Source organism: Lepisma saccharinum, chromosome 10, assembly GCF_977018435.1.
Source record: "Lepisma saccharinum chromosome 10, izLepSacc3.1, whole genome shotgun sequence".
Lineage (NCBI taxonomy): Eukaryota > Metazoa > Arthropoda > Insecta > Zygentoma > Lepismatidae > Lepisma > Lepisma saccharinum.
This window is the reverse complement of record NC_139238.1, coordinates 63,634,900-63,660,190: the sequence shown is the minus strand read 5'-3', so window position 1 is coordinate 63,660,190 and position 25,291 is coordinate 63,634,900. Positions and strand designations below refer to the sequence as shown.

At 36.1% G+C, this 25,291-nt stretch overlaps 1 protein-coding gene across 2 annotated transcripts in view; it reads right to left on the bottom strand.

The window, feature by feature from the left end:
• Positions 1-4,876: 4,876 nt before the first annotated feature.
• The window catches only part of LOC145993923 (uncharacterized), a 285,429-nt gene continuing 265,014 nt past the window's right edge, over positions 4,877-25,291 (bottom strand). For both annotated transcript variants that reach the window (XM_083129863.1, XM_083129864.1), the window contains 8 exons: positions 24,480-24,590; positions 21,892-22,036; positions 19,715-19,801; positions 16,629-16,816; positions 14,707-14,890; positions 11,930-12,207; positions 9,323-9,468; positions 4,877-6,932 (listed from right to left, as the gene is read on the bottom strand). In XM_083129863.1, the coding sequence (XP_082985989.1) occupies positions 6,735-6,932; positions 9,323-9,468; positions 11,930-12,207; positions 14,707-14,890; positions 16,629-16,816; positions 19,715-19,801; positions 21,892-22,036; positions 24,480-24,590 (1,337 nt within the window). In that variant the 3' untranslated portion in view covers positions 4,877-6,734. The remainder of the gene's footprint in view (positions 6,933-9,322; positions 9,469-11,929; positions 12,208-14,706; positions 14,891-16,628; positions 16,817-19,714; positions 19,802-21,891; positions 22,037-24,479; positions 24,591-25,291) is intronic.

The following is a 25,291-nucleotide window of genomic DNA, read 5'->3' as shown; positions in this document are numbered from 1 at the left end:
GGCGCAGGTGTGTTTTGCGTGCAACGCTTGGCTCGAAAATTAGAAACTCGATTTTTTACCTAAAAACGAACGCACATGAACGTGGGAAATTGCAGGGGTTATTTGTCGATGGTGTAGATTTTAAATTTGATATTTTAAAAAAGTAGTGGAAATGTCCATTGTTCCCTCTCCCTTAACTATTACCCACTTGTTCATGGAATATTTATTTTTCGTTTAAGATGTTTCTGAGGAAGGGGACAAATCCTTTAATTTTTTACTTCTTTACTTTTAATATGTCTGTTCTAGGCTAGTGTAGACTATCAGTGAAACCTAGAGACTAGAATAGAGTTAGAAAATGTGCATAAAATTATTCATTTCTATAAGAACATGATGGTGCTACCATGCTTCAGGAGTTGAGAACCCGTTCAACCTTCATAAAGAATTTTAGAAGTGTTTCCCTCCCATATCAACAAGCTAATTTTTTCACATTACCTCCATATTTTCTCATTCCGTCAAACATATATTTTGTTCCTTTGTTGTGATTTTCAACAGAAATGACAATATTAATAATTACACCGGCCTGCATGAGTTTGGATGTCTCACAGATGACTGTTGTCTCTGAATAATTTCAACATGCTGATTCCAAAAATGAAATCCATTTTCACACATCACATCGGCTGTTTTCTAAAAGAAAAGAAAAAAAATAATAGATGTGGTGTGTGAAAATGGATTGCCACCCACCATTGTAAGGAAATTGAGCAGCTACGAATGAGTTGTGTAACCCAGTTATGGAAACTTACAACGACTGGGGGTTCAGTGTGCTGACCACATGCCACCCCTTAACTAGTTGGATGTTCTTTCACCTCGTCAGTTCGTCAGTTAGGAGTGAGGTCGGCAGTTGGTAGGTAGGCTGGCCCTCACGGGCTGTTTTGCCATGGGCTATTATTATTATTTTATGATATCTTACATATTTGTTTCAAATATAAATTGCTTACAATTGTGTAAGCAATTTGGCAAGAAACAAACAAATGTTTGTCAGCCATTCTTGATCATTGGGCTGTTTTATTAATCTTCATAATGGAGAACAACTGTTCACTAAGTTAAGTACTGTCAAACATTGCTAAAAGTGCACCACCAAATTGACTTATCCGAGGATACTGCTGTGGCAGTTATGAAACAAATCTGGGAACCAGTGGCGTAGAGGAATTCTCTGGGACCCCCTGCAAGTAAAATATTGGGGGCCCCCTCAGTGGGGAAAAAAAATATCGAGATGATGCCAGAGTGGGATGGACACACAATAGTTAGCAACCCCCCACCCCCACCTTCCCCAGTTGTAAAATGAATTAACTTTAACCCTTCCTTCCAATTTTTGGTCATCGACTTAGGCTATATATCAGTTTAGTAGTTTGTGGAAACTAAATCAGGGTGGTCTGAATCTCTGATAAATAACTGGATGAAGAAATTAGAAATATTCTATCTTACTTCAAAGTGGTGACACAGCCAGGATTCTTTTTTTAAGGAGGGTGGAGACTTCACACAGCCAAATATTTTGTTTGTGATCCTTTGTATTTTTTGTTCGAAACATTCTTTTTAAAAAGATATAGGTTACATATAATACACATATATTTAAAAAATATTATTTGGGGAAATTGTTTAAAGGATAGTAAACACTCCTTTTTTTTGGCTTAGAGGTGGATGCACCTTCAGCCCAAAAAGCCATCCTGTGGCTATGATGTCAGGCCAAGATTGAATGTAAGAGCCATTCACATTAAGCTTCTAATATTAACAGTGAGTTATATACTCAAGCAAACTTATCATTTCATTTACGGGGGTTGAACTGGACCTATCAATTGGAGATGGTGACCTAACATCAAAGGGTGAATTGCAATCTGCTGGGATAAAATAGAAGCAGACTCAAGTCTTGAGAGGTAGAAAATTAATCAGCGACTGGACTTTATTTACTGAAAATTTGTGACTCAATGAAATGCCGATTGGAGGGATTGGAGCACTTTGAGCACTGTATACATTGTATACCCTGTGTGGTGGAATTGGAGCTAGACCTAAGGGCAAAGGGAAAATTGCCCCTGGGTTCTACATCCTGAGTTTTTGGACCCCTTTGAAGTAAAACTTAATATGTGTGGACAATGTGGGAAATTTATCTCAGATCTTATTACAATCTCATACTGAGGCTTGGGGGCCCCCTTGAAAATATTTGGTGGGAAGTTATATTTTAAATATCATGTAATATTACTGGTAATAAAAGAGGTCATGAATTATTAAGTTTGTTTGTTTAGGTATTGTGTAACAATAAGGCATCGACCGGTTGAGCAACTGAATCTTTCTACTCGATTCACAACTGTACTACAACTACACTGCACTACTATTACGGAAACCATGTAGCTATAAAGGTATGAGATGAGAGAAGTTTCCTGTCGATTGCCATCTATGAGCAAGTAAGCTAATTCTGAATTTTGGAGGAGACCCATAATGTCAAGTTTCCCGGGCTTCTCTGGCTGAGACAATATGCTACTGCTTATTATCACAGATGTTGTCATATGATATGTTACTGGGAACAAACTTTCTGTTACGTAAATCCATTTTTTAAATAAGCAACACTAACTGCTGAATTTCTGGGATTATATAAAATTTCAGGATCACAGAGAGAGAACATAGTGAGAGCCCTACAGCTTTGCCCCCTGCCCAGTATTGCGGGGGTTGCGGGAGCGGCTGCTACGCCACTGCTGGGAACACTCACCTCATGTTAATTCTCTTTCAATACTGAGCTGCATTATAATTGAATAAGTTCAATTGAAGGTTGTGTGATGCACATGCAGCATCAACAGAAAAGGGAGCAATGAACAAGGACAATTGCACTTTGCACTCTTTCAAGTCTTAAAACCTGTTTTAAATTTAACAAGTAGTATTTTTACTTTAGGCTTTACTATATTGGCTTATATCAGGTTCACAGATTGACCATAGGTATTACTGACAAGTTGGGAAATGGCTGAAAATTATTTCCACACAATTAACTTACTCAAAGTTTCACATTCAATTTAAAAGTCTTAACATTATCATACGGTGAAGTAAGAATCTGATCTTACCCCTGAAGTTTCAAATTCAGAGCATTAAATGCCTCATTATGTCTACCATGAAAACCAAGCCTAGAAGCCAATTCTGGCTGCTGACATTTCATTTTGAACAAGATTTTGATTTCTTCACAGGGTTCACAACTCCATGAAGAATTCAAAATCATTGCCAAACTTCATGGCAGTAAATCCAGCAAACTTCCACACTGTAAGGCAAACCTTAAAACTTGCATTCAATGTCACTAATAAATGCCGCAAGCTGCCGCTTATGAAGTACAGGTGAACATATGAAATTTGCAGTTCTCTTTGCAAAATTTAACACATAATCCGTATTTAAAACTTTTGAACAAAGGACTCCTGTACAATGAAAATGGTAAAACATTACCTTTGCAAAATGGCCTCCACTTCCTCGAAATTATCTTCTCCTGTTGTTATGTTTTGGAGAGAAACCATGTCAAACATTTCTGTCACACTGACATGAGAATCGCATCCACAAATTAATACAAACTGAGCTATGCCACAGACGCCTGTACTTTCAAGCAAGCAAAAATGCATCAAAACCAGCGATTTTTTATTTCAATTGTCCATTGATATTGCCTGTTAAATCATCAGTTCGCATACTCCACAACAAAAACAGGCAATCTCCCACTTCATTTGAAAAATTCGAAATTGTCTTACTTCTGCAAGGCTTAGACCGTGAAATGGTTGTCAAATTTTACAACAAACTGACTTTCCTTCACAACCAAGAAATGCACTCATTGGTGCACGCTTCCCTCCCCAGCCAGCAAGATATTTTTGTACTTCAGAACTAACCTGTCAATCAGCTTGCTTAGTCAACACCACACATACCCCTTAATGAAATGCAAGAATGTGCCAGTGTAGGGAAAATAGGTCAGTCTGGTGAAGTTCGGATGAGTCAAGTGAAATGTATGTAGTGTCAAGGCAGGCAGCATTAAAGGGTAATGTGGACCTAGAATATGCACTCCTGACTTGTGTCAATGTTTGCAGATGGACTGTAGCCTACTTTTTTTGCCCACATCTCTTGTTACAAAATTCCTCGTTATATCACTTCACTAATATGCACATGTTATTTTAAGAAAAGCAGTAAAATTATAATCAATCATGTCACTCTTGGCTGACCTCACTCATCACTTTCATTTCCACATTTTACATAATTTTTGTATGATGAAACAAAGTTTGACAGGGCTCCCTGATGGCAAGGTGATAGCATAATAACCAGTGGCTTGACAGCCCATTGAGAGCCCGAGCATACCTACCAACTGCCAGCTTCACTCCCACCTCATCCTACTCACTCACTCACCTGAGGCAGATCATCCAAGCAGTTATGGGGTGACATATAGTCAGCATCACAAACCTCAGTCATCGCTGTAGGTTCTCATGACCAGATTACGCTACTCATTCATAGCTCTCCAATTTCCTCATGACAGTGGGTGGCCAACAGTCCCATACACAGGCCAAAATCTAAAGGGAAAAGTTGTTACGCTTCCCCCAGGAGACTCGAACCTGCACACGTCCTGCAGCTGGAGCCCAAAGCATGATGCCTTAGACTGGATGGGCATGGTTCAGGACTAGCAATTGTATAGTCACCTTGTAATCAAGGAGTCTCAGGTTTCATACCTGGTGGAGGCACATAATGGTTTAGATCTCACTTTAAACTGTAGATCTGGTCCTGATTAGCCTTTCTGTGCATAAAATGGACTTTTACCGAAACTGAAACAAACTAAGTTTGACAGGTAGTACACAAAACTAAGTATTATGATTGGACATAGTTGAAAATAAAATGCATGATGTAATATTCAATGTATAGTTTTATACAAAATAGTAATGTTCATTTACAAGAACGTTCACAAACAGTGATGCACATTGAAAGAAAAATATTCACAATACACGAACCTTTCAGAAAGGTGTCATTTGGTCCCTCATAACCACCACCAGTGGAGATGATGAAACTAAAATAGACTGCAAGTTGGCCTTCACAGGAACTCTACATTCAATCATATGTTTCAGTTACTTTTTGTCCATGACAAGGCAGGCGTATTTACTTGCTTCTGTGATGTACATCATCTTTTGCTGTATGAACTACATAAATATTTGTTTTTCTTCACAAAACTGTCAGAAGGAGTATGTAGATACCAAGCAGTAATAAAAGTTTACTTTGTCATTCATAAAATTGTACAAATGTCGTTTCCAAAAATAACAAACTGAATTTTGCAAACATTAACACTTTTAAATAAACATAAGTACACTTGTAAATTTCAAGCATGGCCACTTTCTTTCACAGATTTTTTGCAATATTTGAAACTGCAATACTGTTATATTACCCTTAAGGAGAACACATGTTATGGACGGAATGATTATGGAACAATTGCATGTTCCTCCTAACTTTTTTTCAAAGATTTGCGTATTAAAAACTTCTCTAGTTTAAAACATAAAACAACATATAAAATAGGTGTATAGGTCATTGCATATAAAATAGTAAACTTGGTTTTTCCTTACAACAAATACTCTTGTGAATTCTAAAACAGCACAACAGCTCTTGCAACCATTACACTTACTACATAAGCTTATATGTTGCTGTATACTGTATTGCAACTAATCACTAACGTTCAGTACATAATCACAAGTAAATTTGAGCATACAGGCAATCACCATTTGACATTATCATCATCAGAGGCATCCAAGTTATCTTCTCACTTGTATTAAGACAACAGAATAGTCATCATAGAATAAAAATGGTAATAACATGATTATCATTATCAGAACAGTCTTTGCAAAACATTGATAATCACTCTGTGACACAAATCATAGTAACCACACATTCAGTTAACTAATTGATGTTCCTTGACTAGCAAATAAAATATTCAAGTAAAACACCCATTCATACTATTTCCATTTTTTAAATTCTGAATTTTTTAAAAAAATGCAAACTCTATTTGAAGATTGAATAATACTATATTCAATGTCTTAAAATATTTGCTTTTCCTTAATGTTTTGCTATACTGTGTCCATTGCATTATATATTTTTAAAGCATAAGAAAGAAAAAACAATAGTACAGAAAAAGATGACAGATTGCGTAGAGAATTATTTACAGTATTTGAATGCAATACATTTGTTTGTAAACAGAATTCTACTTTTAATTTTACATGCTAACTCACTCACTCTCTCTCAGTCTTGCAAATTCACAATACGCATATCCACACATTCTTTCTTTCAATATATAATATACATACTTGTATGTAATGCAGGTTCAGTTATCAAGAAATAAAGGCTAAAATAATAATTATTATTTCTTGTTGCATATAGTAATGAAATAACAGATGTAACACATTATAGTGCATGAAGAATCTCAATTTCTTCATTAGAACATATTAAATTTTTAAAGGGAAACATTTACATTATATACAAATTCCAAAATCTGTGTGAGCATCACTGTACTTACTTTCATGTTAGTTTGAATAGATTTTCGTTTTTCTTAAAAAAAAACAAAAAAAAACTGTTTCTTCCATTCCGTCACTCCGATCGTTTGGAAAGGAACAATACATAATTACATTCACATACAAGCACACTATACAAGGCACATAAAATATGGTTAAGTTCTTTGCACAGCACCTTTTTTTGAAGGTTCATTAATGCACTTCTTTCAGTTTTCATCTTCTCACATTGAAGTTGGTTTTTCTGTCAAATTTGCTTCCGATGGTTTTCTCTACCCAGTTTCGAACTGACGTTACCGAGCTGTAAATTGATGGGTGATAGCCTCTTCCACAGTTGCTATGGTAGCTAAGAACTCCCTGCAACTCCCACACTCCGCTCTCATTGATGCACATCAAGGGAGCACCTTCGTCATTCTGGAAAGTTTTTACAGTATATGTTAGAGCAATGTAATTTACCATCAAAACACAGTTGAATATGCATATGAAGAGAAATTATGATAGATGTTCAACAAGAGATCAGCATTATTTCACAATCAGTTTTTCTTGAAAGTTCGCATAATCACTGTTCGATATTATGAAATAATACAGTAAATGTTACTATTTTTGTCCTAGTCCCCCAGAACTTTTCAAGGTTAAAGTATCAAGATAAGTACATATACAACACAACCTTACTTGAAAAAGTCCTTGGGAACCAAAACAAAATGTTGTGACATGAGTAACAACACTTTAATAGTAACATTAACTCTACAATTTTGTAATGATTTTACTAAATAGGCAAGATTATTATGTTGTTCCTTGAAGCAGTGATTGGTTAATAATTTTAAGAAAACACTGGCAAGAAATGTAGCTTATTTATTTTAAGAATTATACAATTATAAAGGTAATAGTAGAAGTACACAGTTTTACAATAAATAATTTTCATATGCAATGAATGAGGAGGAAACTTGTAATGGCAAAAGTTCATGTAGTTGGTTGGAGAATTGACATGAAATATCAAAGCCCTATGTTCAGTACAATTATCAAGTTTTATGTGACAATAAAAAGCTTCCTACATCATATGGCAGCATAGACATTGTAGTGTACTACAACACAAAACATATGAACAGTATGATAAAATCACATTAACAATTAACAATCCAATGAGGTTGTTGCTTCTCTTTCTCCAAAACACTACTTCATGAAAAAATCTATATGTATTAACCTGAAGAGTTTGATGATAGAATGCGTTGGGTGTGTAAGCCAAAAATGAGTCTGTATGGGCCGAAGCAAGCACCTCGTTGCTGGAATAGGCGATTTGTGAATTTTATGTCGAAGCATGGTTTTACATGCAGCAAAATTGATCCCAGTCTGATCATAGCCATCTATGTGGATAATGGTTTGGTTACAGGCAATGATATTATATCATCAATTTTCTCGGAATTAAAAGAAGAATTTGAAATAGTGGTTGGGTTTCAAGCATTGCACAGTCTCAGACTATCTCATTGTCTCATTGGTAAGCAGTGAAACCAATTTTCAAATATCTACGAGGAACCACTGCTTATGGGATATGCGACAGTCAAAATCATAAACCTGCCCTACTGAAAATTCTGTCTACTGTTTTCAGTAAATTAGTAGGTGTTTTGAAACACCTACTGTTTTCAGTTGATGAACTATACTGCTAATGTTTTCTACTGTTTTTAGTAGCTCAACTGTGTGTACTGTCTTAAGTAGATGAACTGTACTGCTACACTATGCAGACCCATAGCTAGAATTGATCTCTGGGGGGGGTGTCACAAGTTATCGAGGGGAAGGGCTTTGTAAACCAAGTCTATTTTCAAAAGTTTAACAGTATTAAATGAAGGTAACTATTTGTGTGTGTGTGTGGGGGGGGGGGGGTCCATTAAGTTTATATAAAATATAAAATTTATGGTTGCATCATCGCCTTGTAATCAAGGGATCCTGAGTTCGATACCCAGTGAAGGCACATAGTGGTTCGGATCCCACTTTAAACTGTAGGTCCAATCCCTGATTAGCCTTTCTGTGCATAAAGTGGACTTAAAGCAGCAAATCAATTAATCAATTTAGAAAAATCATACGAATACTACAGTTTTTTCTAAATCTTCTAAACACTTCTTGAAGTGTTAATTGACTGCTACTGACATCATCCCTTACTACATACTCCATACTACTTTTGATGATAGAGATATTTATATCATACAAGGAAAAAAGGCAATATTCAATCATAGTGCCTACCGTACATTCCATTCCTGGCCAAAACAATAAACTCCCCCTTTCATTCACAAAACTTGGGAGCTGTTGAACTTTGACACGAATGTGGAAGGAATGTGGATGATGACATCAAAGTTGCAGATTTCTGTATAAATGGGAGGCCACAACAGAAGCAGCAAAGGTACAGATAAAGAAGCTCCCCTGTGAAAGAACTTTGTAAAGTCTAGACAATCTTCTAAATACTTGCCACTACTTAGACTTCTGTTAAACAAGATGAACATGTGTAATATCTGCTGTTCATGTTCTGTGAATTTATCCTTCCCCAAGTTGTGAGCAAAATATCTGTTGTCTACATTTTCACTCTTTCACTGCAAACAAATTATCCAAAATAGTTTTACCTAATGTCATTGAGGGCTGATGACAGAGCCAGGGGGGAGGGGGCTGCCTGGCCATGGCCCTGCACTACAGTAAAAGTTTATGAAACTATTTATATAGGGGCCTGTGGTATCTGTTGGTATTGCCACCACTGGTTACTACCCTTGTGCAAGAAATCACAAGCAGATAAAAGTATAGTAGAGTTAAATGAAGAAACTTACATAGCAAGGAGATCTCTCAGCATCTGTAAATCCTGCACAGATTTTATCATCTGTGATGAACCCAGAATAGTGTTTGGTTGAATTGCATTCTGTTAAGTTTATAGTTGGCACAGGAAGGTAACGAAGATATTGACTAAAATTGATTTCTGTAAAAAAAATCAAAATAAATAAATACATGAAAAATAATAATAACAATCAATGGTATTTGCTTGGATAGATCAGTCTGAGGTGATGAGAACACTACCTCAAAATATTGATATTTAATATATTCTGTAACAATATCAGCACAATCACAAAGCTGTTGAAAAAAACAACTTAAGTGTTGATAAAAAGTAAACAACATGCAGATGCCTTATTTTTAGTTTACACATGTCACATACAATTAATTTTAAGTATCAAATGACTTAGCAAATTGTTAAAATAATATCTCATTTTATTCAAAATGGTTGAGCATTTGGTTCTTACTGTTAAATGTATCACAATGAAATGTACTCCTTAGATAATAAGAAACTTTAAAATTCTAGAATTAGAGCTAATATTTTGCATTCAGAATACCCTTTCCCACTCAAAAAAATATTGCAAAAAAAAAAAAGCACTGACCAGATTCAGTAAAGGTTTTGCAGCACTTTGGTCATAATACTCACAAAATCTGTACTCACACCTTCCCTTCCACACACATGCTTGGGCATATGTGAACAATTGAGGCTCAAAGAAGTATACCGCCAGTGAGTTCATTTATTTATTTAGACAAGTAATTAAATAATGATAGATTTTTAAAGAAAAATGTATAAACTCATACAAGACATATCAATGTTGTTATTTTCACTTGCAAACATGCTAAAAGAGTGTAGACACTCTCCACATTGGAGAGGTTGAAAGAACTGCCATTTTCACACTCTATAGGTAGGTTTCATGTGATGTCAGAATGATCACAGATGCCATGTTTGCTGTCAATTTTATTTGTCGTTTGCACAGAAATATCAAACACGTACCGTTCATTACATCTGCACGTTTATTTTATATCATGAATGTCTATGTTAGTATCTCTGGCCCACCTGCTTCAATTCCGTATGCTTACAAGAACTGACCTCAATCACGGCTGCTTGGAACTACAAAATGCTAACAGTTTGTGATGTAGGTGAAACCAGCGGCAGCTCAAGGGAGAGAAGAAACACATACCTTGCCCAAGTATTGTTAAATTAATACATTGATAGTTTACAGACAAGGAGATTCGAATCTTGCAATTGGTCAAGCTGAAGTGACGACCACACCAACCTCCTCACTGCATCCCCAGCTGTTTTGTACCCTCGCAAGGCAGTGGTCCGTGCTGCCCAAGAGCTGGCCTAACCAAGTTGACAGATGTGCAGAGGGTTGAAGAAGTCTCAGCAAGGAACATTTCCACCATGAGCTGGGAACAAAGTGGCAGGGGTTGGGGTTAGCCCATAAGACACCAGCCAAAGCCCGTTTTCACCTGGCACGGCGAGGGAACTTTCGCAGTGTTGACACAGTTGCCACCTTCAGAGATAAGTCGCTAAATATGATGGATTTGTAAGACCCGTTGGGGAAGTAATTCGTGAGAAAGGTACTCTCTATTTTTCTTCCTACTTTTGGAGAAACGAACCTAGTATTTTTCCAAAGTTAAACAAACATTTCGATAATAGATAGATGCGCATAGAAGGCCATTCAGACTTTGTTAAAAATATAAAAGTAAAAAACCTATGGTGATGCAAGTTTCCTTTGGCATTTTGACAATTTCTTTTTACAACAAATGTCTAGGATATTTTCGACATCCAGTTCGAATATGTGTGCATGGGGGAGGAGAAGATGAGAGGATTTGTTTTTCCCTTCCTCTTGTAATTGTGTTTTTAGGGAAGTGTCCTGTAGTGTATAAATATAGGTTAGTGAGTGAAGATGAATCGGATTAGTGCGTTATTACTTAAACACACACTGTTTTCCTCATTACCAAGCGAGGATAAACATCTTGGCCAGTGGCGCAACCTCAAGGAGGGAGCAGGAGTGGGCATTGCAGATTTTTTTTTCGATCTCTTCATCACAATGGCACTACAAATCATAGTTGCTGCCGGCTGCCACTGGGTGAAACACACCTATAGCAATAAAATATTTTGTGATTAGAGCATGCTGTAAAGACTGAAAATATGTTGGAAACGTCAATTATATCTTGTTTGTAGAGAAATGATGACATTGTCTTTCTCAGGTTAAGATGATGTGTGGCAAAATAATGTAATATGATCAACATCTACTGTAACATAACATGGCAGCAAGTGGTACATTTCAGTGTTAAAATGAAACTGCACAGAATGTGGCTTTGTCACTTTCTTTTTTCAGTGGGTTAGTGGCTTTTAAAGAAAGGTATTCCGCAATTAATTTGCTTGTTCCATTCTATATTTCGAATGGGTCTTAATGTACTACAGTGTAGTCTAACATGCCAAAGCTTTTCCGATCTGGCTAACTTTTTTTTGTAAGGAGTGGGGTATTTTACTGAATTTCACTTCCCTATTTGTGCTTAGAATTCTGATGGCATCCCCCTGAAATCAGAAAGTTTAATTCCCACAATGACCACAAGAATAAATATTGATCATTGCTCACCACCAGGAGATGTGTATCCCCAGCCAGCTGTCACGCAGATCTGCCTTGGCTCTATTGAATTCTCTGGAAGGCAGATGGCACCCACAAATCTGTCGAAAGCAAATGGCTCAGAGAGCTGTATTAAAGCTACATCGTGATTGTACAGGAACTGGTTGAACTTCACTTCTGGGTAACTGATGATGTTCTTCACTTCTCGAATTTGAGTCTCAGGCTTTCCTTGATCGAACATCGAACCTCCGCCAAATGCGACCCAGCCATCAGCACCCATCGATCTGTCACTGAAAATGGAAATGTTATAGATATGTAATTAGATAAAATTGACCTACCATATAATTACAGTCCACATGCTGTGCAAAAATAATTAACTGTATAACTGTGAACACTAGATGGTAGTTCCTGCTCTTTGAGAATACATGTACTATTACTGATGGAATGTTTTTAAAATAAAAATCATCTTGAACTCATGAGACAAAATTTTTGTAGTTAGCATTATTGATTTTACAGATACAATTCCTCTGTATAGCATTTGCAGGTAAGTAAACATATTGTACTATTTCTATCATGAAGTGTATAATAAATATGTATTCGTTACATTATTTGTGTAATAATTTTGATAAAAAGAGTAAATAGCAGGGGATTGGGGAGTCTAGTCCATTCACCCAAAGCTACTCTCAATCAGTCACATTTTGCCTATTTCTTACTCCCACTGACACAGACAATTGATCGAGACAATTAAATATCCTATTCTACTTGCATTTAAGTTCATTAAATTGCACCTTCATATCTGTAGTTGTTTCCAAACAACCAATATGTATCAACTGGCAAGATTGTTAAATGGAACAGACACATGGCTTATTGAGAAGATGAATATCGTAAGTAGATAATTCACAGATCTTTCAACTCACACAATTTGATGTTTCTAGTTTAAATAGTTTAAGAGATATTTCAACTTAAAAAATATCCATTGTTGACTTTAAATTGTTGACTCCCTTAGATGGACAGGCCAATCAGAATAATTTATGTCACTTTAAATAACCTTAGTTACATCTTCAATTGAATATAAAATTTAAGATCTTCATAATTGCTAGTTTCGAAATATTGAGATATCAGTTTTGATCAAACATTGTTTCTCATAGCCAGATAGACAATTGAGCTGATTTATGTTTACTTGTCCACCAAATTTTGTCTTTATAACTCCGCTGAGATACAAATGGGCAGACTTAACCTTCATGTGAGGCTACTTTTTTTTTCAGTGCTACCCTAACACCAAGTAAATATTCTGAATATAGTTATCAAATGCAGGGGTGGCTTAAAATATAATTTTCACCCAGATAAGGTAGATTTTCCGCACAATCAAACTTTCGAACCCTAATCCCTCAACTTTCAATGTTCCTCAAATAAAAAAAAAACATGAGCATGTTATATATTTACAGTTTCATGATGAAAAATAATAGTACTATTTTTTAAATACTTTAAGTGTTACTGTTAAAGAACAAGTTTACTGTAGGTATATGATTGTTTAATACATACATAATGACATCAAAATAACAGTAATCTCTTAGCTTAACTCTTTCGCTGCGGTCGTCGCATTTATGCACAGCACGCCAGGTGCCTTGCTCTGCGGAAGTCACATTATTGCGAGTTCATACTTCCACTCGCTGCGGGTGTCGCATTTCCACAGTACGTCACTTTTAGTAGCCTTCAGACATGTGTAGATACTATTTGGAACTATTTGAACTTGTAGTTTTGTTTATATCCGTATGATGTCGCTAATTACGCGACAGCGTTGAGTGCTCTGACATGTAAGTTTCAAATGCATGTTCGAATGTAAACAACATGGCTTCATCAAGTCGTCAACACATGTCTGATAATGATGTTACTCAACTGTTGAATCAGAAGGTGAATTAAATTGTGACGATAATAGCGACAGTTTTTATGAGACTTCAATTGGTGACAGTGATTGTGTAGTGTCTGATGAAGAATTTGTACTGCCGTCCGTAACATCATGGAGCAGAGTGCAAAGCAGCATTGATCTAGGTGCGGGAAGTTCGACACAGGCAAGTGCTAAGTTACTTGGTGACAGTACAGTATTTAGCACACCATTTTCTTGTTTTATCAAATATTTCCCCCGCTCAGTATTTGAACACACAGCAGAACAAACTGAAGTTGATACTACTTACAAATTTCCATGCCGCTCCACCACTCTGTCATCCCGTGTTTTGAGAAATACCATACCATCAGGGACTACAGAATGGTTTGCCAGTGCAAGGAATGACTTTGTAATTTCTCTATAACATATTTTGCAATGTAATTTTTTAAAATTATTCTTTCTAAAATTATTCTTTCTAAAATTATTTTTTTCAAAATTTCAAAATTTCAAAATATTTCAAAATTTTTCAAAATATCATACCACCTGGGACTACAGAATGGTATTCCAGTGCAAGAATGAATTTTGTAAGTTCTCTCTCATATATAACGCAATGTAATTGTGAAAACTATTTGTTTATAAAAAAAATATTTTTTCAAATTTAATTACGCAGCCAAGTGTGCCAGAGAATTCCGCAGCGAAAGAGTTAAAATGCTACATGATTGCAATATACTTATTATGTTACGTACCAGTAACTTCAATTAATTCTTGTCTACACAAATCAACTCTTTTTAAAAACAAATAGCCATGCTAATGTGATAAAAAATAAGGATTTGAGACTACTAATGGGTAAAGTCCCAGTTTGGTGCCCTTGATAACATGTTTCACAATAATGAGAATTAAAATTCACCTTGTTTGAATACAACTGTATGCTGTCAGCAACCATAGAGGACTAATAATGCTTGCTGTGCAACTCATTTTGTGCTTTGTGTGGTACAAGAGGGCTACAGATGGCCACTGACCATTTGTTGCCCCATCACCTCCTACGAGTCGACCAGAAGCAACATCTGGAGACAGGCTATGGATACCACAAGCTGAAAGAAATGAAAATAGCATTGGTAAGGCAATGTTCCTGTTCAATCAAAGGCAAATAAAAATTAAGAATGAATACATGACTAATAATTTCACTTAAACTCTGGTTACAGCTTTGCCTAGAAGTTCTATTCTGAAATGATTGACTGATTTGGTTTGCTTTACTTATCTTTTCTGCCACTCTTGGCTAATCACAAAGATGAGGATGAGTGATGATATAGATGAAGGGACTCACATATTACACCCATGCCTAGGCCAGGATTTGAACCTGGGACCCCTGGCATTGCAGCACGCTCTGCTGACCACTCTGCCACAGAGGCCGGCTATTTTTTATTTTGAAATGAGTACAGAATTATGCAGATGTAACACGTTGGTTTTGAAACATAACAAAAATAATGTTCCATATTTTGTTGAATAAATGTTACTGAGATCATGTGGAACTGAATGTTACTAGATAGCTTGGTTGCATTTAGAGTGTACATCCATCAGCCTTTATTGTCACTGTTAACTTCAGAATACCTGATTGGGTTCACAGGTACAGTGGGATCTATGAGTATTACTGTGCAAATTGTCCATGACTATTTCCATGAATTTTTTCTCTTACATCCTACGTGTTTTTAAGCTATGGATTTTATGTATGTTGGTGCAGAAGTTGTCAACAGCTTGTTTTGAGTTTTCTTTTAATTCTTGAAGTTCTTATTGAGTGCACAAACATGGGGAGGGAAAATTTGCATGGTATTACTCATGGATCCTAATGTACATAGTGTAACCATAGTGTAGCTGGGAGAATGCTCATATAGTTTAACATGGTGACAATAAAACAGGCAGCTAGGGGATACCATACATCCACATCTCCTCTCACTTCGAGCACTGAGTGTAACACAGAAATTGAATGCAAGTGAATCTTAGGTTTGTCCCCTTCTCCCCACATATAACTTTGAATTCATTAATGAGGATGTCCAGTTAAGGATTTTCTTTTCGTGTGATGATATTATGGTAATACTGATGAAAGGTATGGAAATGTAATTTTTAAAAAGTGTCATTGTGAAATTTTATCTCCCCACTTGAGGAAAAGGACTCCAAAAGCTCCTGGTATCTGTAATCTCTCTTATCCTAACACACAGATGCAAATCTTTAACATCGATATGCATTTCTGTGGGGTACAATAAATGTGACTCCTTCCTCCATGTAATTGTAGAGTGGATAAGTAATGCCAAGCAAATCGTCCATTTCTATTTTAATGAATTTTTCTCTTGCATCCTACACGTTTATAACGAATGGATTTTGATGTAAGCTGGTGCAGAGGTTGTCAGCAGCTTGTTTGACATTTTATTTCAATTCTTGAATCTCACATTCCATAAAACAAAGAGAATAAACATGGTGGTGGACAAATTGCTTGGTAAGATTTATGAATTCCACTCTACATGGTGTCTGAGAAGTCCCTGCACCCACACATTATGAATATGACATATGAATTGTAGTGAGATTTCCATGTGGCCTTCAGAGCCATGATGACAATGATGGAAATTAAATCATTCCCAAGCAACTAAATACCAGCCAATTTTCAACACGGTCGCAACAGGATACATGCAAGTAGGGGACACCCTATACAGTCCATCATTTACATTATGCATTCCTTTTTCCTGGTGGTGTTACTGGAAAATGCAAGCTTTCATCTTAAATATAACATTTTAACAGCTAATATTTAGATGATGAAATATGATATCAATTATCACTTACTAAATTCATGACAAGATAATTCAATAATGCTTCCAGAAGAACACGAAGAAGATGGAGCCTTCTCAAGTGCCATCGTAAGACGACTAGTGTTTTTAGGAACAGAAGATGGCTTCACAGTAAAATACAGCTCTGATGAGCCAGATCCCAGCCTATCTTCTACAGCAGGATATTCAGTGAATACTGCTTGGCTGAAAACAGAAAACAAAGAATATCAGCAGGTTTTTAGAAAAGTTGCATCATTGGACTTAATGCTGAAATTTTATAAGTACTAACACAATTCTGTCTTACCTTTAAAATGATAAAAGAAATACTAGATGAAATAGCACAGCACAGCACAGAGTCTTTTGAAACTCTTTTTAGTAAAAATTTTAACAATACTCACAATTACATACTTAGTATATAGTAATAAGTCATGTGTTTTGCTGTCTCTGGTCATAGCCCCCCAAAGTTGATGGTCTAGAGCATTTCAAATGTGTATTTAAAGTTAAGTTCATGTGGCACAATTCAGAGTAAACTTTACAAGAGAAGCAAAATAATACATTAGATCCTCTTAAGCAAAATTATTTGGGGGGTTCTGTCCCCACATCGTTAACATTTGGGGGGGCTCGAGCCCCCCCCCCCCCAAGCCCCATGGAGTCGGGGCCTATGAGCCTGGCAGATAATATTAAGTGATATTTCATTAGAAAAGTTTAACTTTCTACATTTAGAGGAAAAATATTTGATCAATTATTCCTGCAAATAAATAAATAAATAAAATAAACATAAATCACAAAATAATTCATATCTAGCCTTTCAAAGTTCACTTGCATTAATTATACTTATTAGTTTATTTCCATAATATATACCTCCATTTATATACAGGGCAATTCAAAAGTCCCAGGACACCCTTTTTTCTCTGAAACAAATGTGGTAATGGCAGATAAAAATTGATCTGGGCACATTGGAGTAAGGGGCCCATATGTGAGGGTGCTTCCAGGACATGGTCGCCATATTGGATCCAGGTCAAATTTTTTCAAGTGGCAAAGGGGCCATGTGGGGTATCAAAACATATTAGAATTTTCCAAGGAATGCTATGCTGTAATTAGTTCTGTGGTAGCTGTAACAGTACAAAAGTTATTGACACTGAAAGATGGCAACCGCGTGCTGCGGTAACCACCGGTATGTCCTAGAGGATGTGCTCAATGTGGTTCACATCATGCCCAACACACTCTTCAAGACGTGAGACCCACTCTGGATGGACCTGCATGATCATCTCTGAGAAAATCCATGACACACACCACTTTTGCCACCGCATCATGCGGGCCTGTGATCAAATACCCTCACAGATATTCATGCAGGTCCATGCAGAGTGGATCTCACATCTCGAAGAGTATGTTCGGCATGATGGGAACCAAATTGAGCACATCCTCTAGGACATACTGGTGGGTATAGCAGCACGTGGTTGCCATCTATCAGTGTCAATAACTTTTGTATCATTACAACTATCACAAAAATAATTACAGCATTGCATTTCCTGGAAAATGTGTTTTCTTACACCACATGGCCCCCTTGCCATTTGAAAATTTTTACCTCGATCCAATATGGCAGACTGCATGCACGTGCCTGCCTGCTTGCCATTTGAAATGGCCTCAGTGATGAAATATAATGTATTTCTCCATTTTTGATTTTTGAATCCTTCTATCAAAATCTCTGTCAAGAAACAGATCTCACAGAAAAGGTAGGGTGCCACTTGGACTAAACTTTGGAACTTAAAAGGTTAAATGAAAGTACTAGTTTGGAATGGAAGGGGTAAAATGGCCAGATTATATTTTTTTAAATTATGTAAATTTATAGAAAATTTCAACCAAAATTTTTGTAGCATATATAAGGTATTACATTTGAGTGAAATCAGTCAATGTTGTTCAAGGTGGTGAAATAAGATTGTAGATTTTCTCTTTGCTTTTTCTGTCACTACCATAAAGAAAACGTAGAAAATACACTTAGCACAATTGATATGTGGTAAATACACTTAGCACAATTGATAGGGACATTGAATTTTCGTTATGCGCAAAATCGCGAAATGTAAAAAAAGATTCAATTTTGAACATTCTGCACGTAACTACACTCCCAATGATGAAATATGCATGAGTTTTATTCGTGAAGTAATGCGAAATGTGTGCTTTTCCACGAAATGAATGCTTTTTCGCGAAATAACCATGAAATATCATCAAATTAAGTAGAAAACATGCAAAAACCGGCTATCGAGGTTGCGCGCGCAAACTGTCGATTTATACCGAAACGTTTGCCTAAAGTTTCCTACCACTAGCAGCTGAAGAACGTTTTATCTTCGATCACAACAGGAAGACGCTGCAAATTGGGATTTCCCATGCACATAATCTCTGTTTCGAAAACTTCCCTCCCTGTCAAGCTGCATTCCTTTCTTCCCCCGAATGTCTACTCAACTTCCAGTTTCATTGAACTTGCTAGCTGTAGCAGCGGTAAGATTAGTCTGTTTCCGCACATCAAGGGAAACAATGGTGTCATTGGTGTTCAGTCATGAATGAATTTTGTTTATCATCATGTGATTTTTAACATGTGTCTGTGTATGTGCAGAAGTGATTATTTTATTTGTTGGACAGCAAGGATATCCTTTAAATACATACAATGAATGAATCACTTGAGATATGCAATTTAGAAATGAAGTGATTTTGTGTTGATGTTTTCTTTTTGGTTGGACAACTAAGTACTTGTGCATGTGTACAGTATATAAAAATGAAGTAGTTTATCAATTTATAGGTCTTTTGTATGTTGTTTCCTCTCATAATGAAAAAGTGTGTGCATTTTTTTTTCACCGCTGGTATATACCGCTGATCTAACATTTTATTTACCGCTCTCCTCAGTTTTTATTTACCATAAATTTGTGTCCCTAACAATTGATATGTGGTAGACTTATTTTACCTTCATAATGTGTCAACACATTATCAGACACCTTTTATAGACTATTTCAAATTGTGTAACACACATGTAAGGAAATTTGAGAAACAATGCTATATGTTTTAAAAACTAGTGTAATATCTAAAGATAATCAAGAAAATTATTAAACTAACCTGTATCCTAAACTCTGACAAGCTAGGTTGCTCCAGTCACTGTCCCATCTGTCAGCACATACTGGATGCCAAGTATTATCTTCGGTTCTGTTTTCAAAAGGAAAAATGTAATATGAAAATATACAGTACACATCAAATACAAAAGATAAATTATAAATAATTATTAACTATATCAGCAAAATTTGTTGATAAATTTTAACAATTTGATAGGTTTACCAATCAGTTTTTATGTATTCAATTATCAAATCCATTGTGTAAGATAAGTACAAAGATAAATTGAGCTGAGGATTAAGTTACAAAAGAAAGGCAATTCAATAACACTAGAGAACACGATCCTTGCCTCCATTAAGTTAGTGACTGTTTCTAATGTATTTTCGGGTGCAGAGTACAAAAGTGACCCTGAAAATTCTCCATGGCACAACAATTTTTCATAATTTCAATTTTCGATTAAACGAATATTACAATATAAGGCAAATTATTTTGCCCGTAAAAAGCCCTGAATGGGAAAATTTGTTATGTTATTTGAAAAATATTGATTGATAAACATGCAAAATTTAATTAATTTATTTCCAACGATTTACTAGGAAAGGCATTATGTAAAAATTATGAATATTTAAACAGTGAATAAACAGCCAACAATACATGTCGTGGAATATCAGTCTGATGAACAAGACGATTCAGTTCACCCCATTGTTCTGGTGGATTTGACTGGTCTTATGCATGACCTATATTTTAGTAAAAAGGGAGCACAGATATTGGGGTAAAGGCTTTAGTAGTGGAAGCTGCTCTCCAAAGACACAAAGATGTCCACTTATTGAAACCATCATGAACAATTTTCTAACTATTTCACAATGTGGGACATGTGCTCTGTGTAGATACTATGGCTTTAATTTATGAGTTTGGTGCGATCAAAATGCAGTCAGTGATTGGAGATTGTTCACCGACTCTTCCAAAGTAAGTTTGATGACTTTATTGCTTCATGTTCCTTTATTTCATATTGTGGGTGTCAAGGAGACATACCAAAGGATGTCTGCTCTCTTAAAAGCTAAAATTTATGATGAATATGGATGGGTGATCTGTGCCAATCTTAAGGCTATTGCAGTGCTTACAGGATTACAAGGAGGGTTTATGAAAACTTGCTGCTTTTGTGTCTGGAACAGCTGGGGAAACAGACAATCATTATGTTGTTAAAGATTTGGGAAAGAAGGAAGAAGTATGCACATAGATTTATTTTTTGCACACTTACTTTTTTACACTTGGATTATGAATTTTGAATAGTTTACTGTTAATTTCATTGTTCCATGGGGTCACCATTCATTTAGGTGATGTCCGCTTTATGGCACTGTGTACCAGGTGCCCAGAATTAAAGTTACCCAACTCAGAGCCCACTGTAGCCTGTTTGAGGCAACGTAGAACTCTGACATTTGGTGAATCCACTATGCAGACCATGGGGAAGGGGATGGCGATAAAAAATAGTTCAATTTTCCACCACCAAGTTGAAATGTGGCGCTGTACTTCCATGATGAGTTGTAATAATGATGTAAACTGCTCCAATTGGTTATTTATTTGCCTTTACCTTGCAATAAATGAGAGATTATTTTCTCGCAACTTCCAGCCGCTAACAAATGTCTTTCTAATTAATAACTCAGCTAAATCACTTAACGTGATTATTGTACAACCCATCATGGAAGTACAGTGCCACATTTCAACCTGGTGGCGGAAAATTGAACTATTTTTTTTATCGCCATCCTCTTCCCCATGGTCTGCATAGTGGATTCACCAAACTTCGAGTTCTACGATGCCTCAAACACGCTACAGAGGGCTCTGAGTTGGGTAACTTTAATTCTGGCCACACGGTTTTAACTGTATATATTTTCCTAAATACCAAAATAGTATACTTGTAACAACTAAACATTGCCTGTCAGAGCCTTTATGTAGTCATTTTCGAATTCAGCACTCCCGTTTCCACAGAAGGCAGGCAATTTCGCTCTGGAGGTAAAAAAAAAGTTTTAATTTGTTCCCTAGTGTTATCAATCATTTTTTCTCTTGCTCAGTGTGGAAGTATTGTAATCAAAATATGAACCTACAAGTAGATTATAAATAAGATTTTGAAATTTTAAATTATAGATGTAATATTTTTCACTATAACGAAAAAAGATGTGTCTCTCATATGATACCTAATTTCAAGCTTCATTGTGTCATTGTGAAGCCTCAAGCAATCCCATTCATCACTAAAATCTGGACAATGTTCCACTCCATCACACACATGGGACTTCAAAATACAACCTCCACTCTTACACTTGAATTGGTCCTGAGAACAATCTGAAAAACAAAGATGAATTTATTAATAATTAACAAATAAGCAGTACTTTGAAAGTGTAAACCAAAATAAGAAAAGAATTACTTATAAAACTCCTATATTTGTGGTTTTATTGCCTAGTCTAACTACAAAACTATAAATCATAGTTTTACTCTTTCTATACAGTCAGTCACAGTTAATTCAGAAATTTAAGATAGTAAAGTATCATTCACTTATCTTATTATGCTACAGTCACAAACTTCAAAGAGGATGATATCATGATTTCGTAACATGTGCAGGTTTCAATCAATTAAGCCTTAGAATGTAAATAGTTTGACATATAAAATATATAACTGATGAATGGTTTGGACATTTACCTATCTTTTCTTTATATACCAACATTTCTGAAACTTGTTCTGTCTCCATCTTGTGGTCATATGTATGTAGTTCCTGAGCACAGGATGTGTTTTCGGAATGGGTTCAATTTGAGTGATACAATACCCTCAAGAGAGAGACAAAATAAGTCTCTTAAACATTTGTGTGTGTGTATATATATATATAAAACAAGTACTGTGGCTAGAAGTCCAAACCAGTCAATCACCACTAATCAGTTACAAAATAAAATTTTAAATTATGAGAAACTTGTATAATTTGAATATGCATATCTAATTTTCCTTTCTTGTACAAGTTGATGCTTATAATATTCATAGTGCAGATTGACTAACAGTGGCCACGGTGGCTCAGTCGGTAACGCGTCTGACTACCATGCTAAAGGTCCCGGCTTCGATCCCCGGCCGGTTCAAATCCGGGAACTTTTCTAACGATGGAAGCAGCCCCGGCGCCCACCCAGCGTCGAATAACATGGGTACCTGGGGGAAACCCTGGGAGGTAAAGGCGGTCAGGGGCATGATGCTGATCACATCACCCCACTCACGACCGGATCAAGAAAGTGTGGGGCGTTACCCCCACACCCCCTATACGCCTTCATGGCGTAGTGCTATGCACAGAGGAACACTTTACCTTTACCTTTTTTTGCAGATTGACTAACTTATTGAACTCTAAACTCTACCCAGCAATTACAGAATACTTTATTTTTACTTTACTTTTCACATGAAATTTTCTTACTCTAAATGTGATCAATAAAGTTTGCAATTTTGCAAATCACAGAAAAATATTTTCAGCCACTCTTTTATTTTGCTGGATAAAGTATAAAGTGCAAAACATAATTCATTATAATAATTTTTCGAATGTTAGTGAGAATGGTACATGGTACTTTTCTAGCATGCAATGTTAATTGGACATTATCCATTGTCTAGCATTTTAAACTATACTTACTCTAACACTATTTTGTAAAAGAGCACCTCTTCTCTCGTCTTCAGGTGAAAACTTTTGCTTTGCTGTAAATCAAAACTATGCCAGACCTGTAATTTTACTACAAATTCATTGCAACTAACCAATTATTCCATGTCACCCTAAAAGTAGTTGGTCAATGCATGGATTTGGTGCAGGTTCAATTCCCACCACCATTAAAAATAAACTTGTTCACCTGAAGACATGAGAATGGGTGCTTCCTAGGGTGACCATACATCCTGTTTTGACTGGGACAGTCCCGTTTCAGAGGTCCATATTATTAAAAAGCCATTATTTGTCCCGTTTTATAAAAACTAAGTCTAAATTTCAGAGACATTTCATGCCAAAAAAGAAGCATTGTTTTTTATGTGTTCCGTTATTTGTAGAGCAGTGAATAAGCATGCAGTTTCTTTACAGAGTTGAAAAATGAATTTAAAGTTCTTGTTTCTTGACACAAACTCAAAAGAAAAATCTAGAGTTGTGTGTCTGACATGTGGGGTAAGCTTTTCGGGGAGATTTATAAGCGGTTGATGAAGAATAAAACTGCTCTCAAGATGACAGGATCTTCTGCTAAATACTTCTTGCATTACTTAACTTCAGCATAGGACTAACATCAAAGGTTGATCAGAAAGGACGAGAAATGCTTTGTAAATTATGACGAGATTATAATAATTAATACTTTTGACAATTAAAGTTAATTTATTGTTTATGATGTATAATTTATGTGGTTCATCCTTTAATAAATAATAGCAATACATTAATAATAACAATTTTATAATTAGTCCTAACCAATTTCTTAGGAAAGGGGGAATAAACTTATCTCCTTGGGATGTCCCATTTTTGGGTCAAAATATTAAGTCACCCTAGTGCTTCCTCAAAATGTAGTGTTAGAATAGGTGTAAGTATAGAAGCACTAGACAATGGACGTGGTCTTGATAACATTGCATGCTAATACCATTCACATGTCTAACCATCATATTTTATCTTAGTGGTATTCAGCAATGAAACTACAGAAAGATTTACAATGCAAATACACTGCAAATCAGTCTTATTACTTGATATTCCATATTATTATTATTTATTCAATCAGTAATCGTTTTGTTTCTTTGTACATACCACACAATTTTTCATCATCGCCTGCCACACATTCTGGTACTCCATTGCACCTCCATGTCATTGGGATGCACCAGCCCTCTGGGCATAAGTATTGGTCATTTCCACAAGATCCTAATAAATGACACAGAACATGAGAATTAATAATGTGAGCTTCAACCCAATTTATAGAGTGAAAGCATATTACAACCTTGAATTAAAATTTTTAGTATATGTACGTAAAAAGAACAGATAAGACAGTCAATTTCAAAGATTTTCATAAGAACTACAATAAGTGTGGTTATTGGATAATTTCTTAAAGAGAGGAACTGAATATAGGGAAATATATCAATATTCAAGTCCGAACTATACTCTATGTGATCAAAAATATCCGGACACTCACTGGAATTAGGGCATGAAGTTCGAAGCATCCTCCATCGGATGCACTGGCAATCAATACTGTGTGAGGCCACCCTTGGCCTTCATGACAGCTTCCACTCTCGCAGCCATACTGGCAATCAGGTCCAAAAGGTATATTGGGGAATGGCGGCCCATTCTTCGTGGAGTGCTGAGATGAGGAGAGCAGTGGATGTTGGTCGGCATGGTCTGGCACAAAGTCAGCATTCCAAAACATCCCAGAGATGTTTAATGGGATTCAAATCGGGGCTTTGCACAGGCCAGGCCATAAGTGGGACGTTGTTCTCATGAAACCACTGTCCCACACAGCCCCCAGTGTGGACGGGTGCATTGTTGTGTTGAAACATGCAATCATCATCTGCAAACTGTTCTTCGATGGTAGGCAGCATGAACGTTTGTAAAATGTCAACGTAATGATG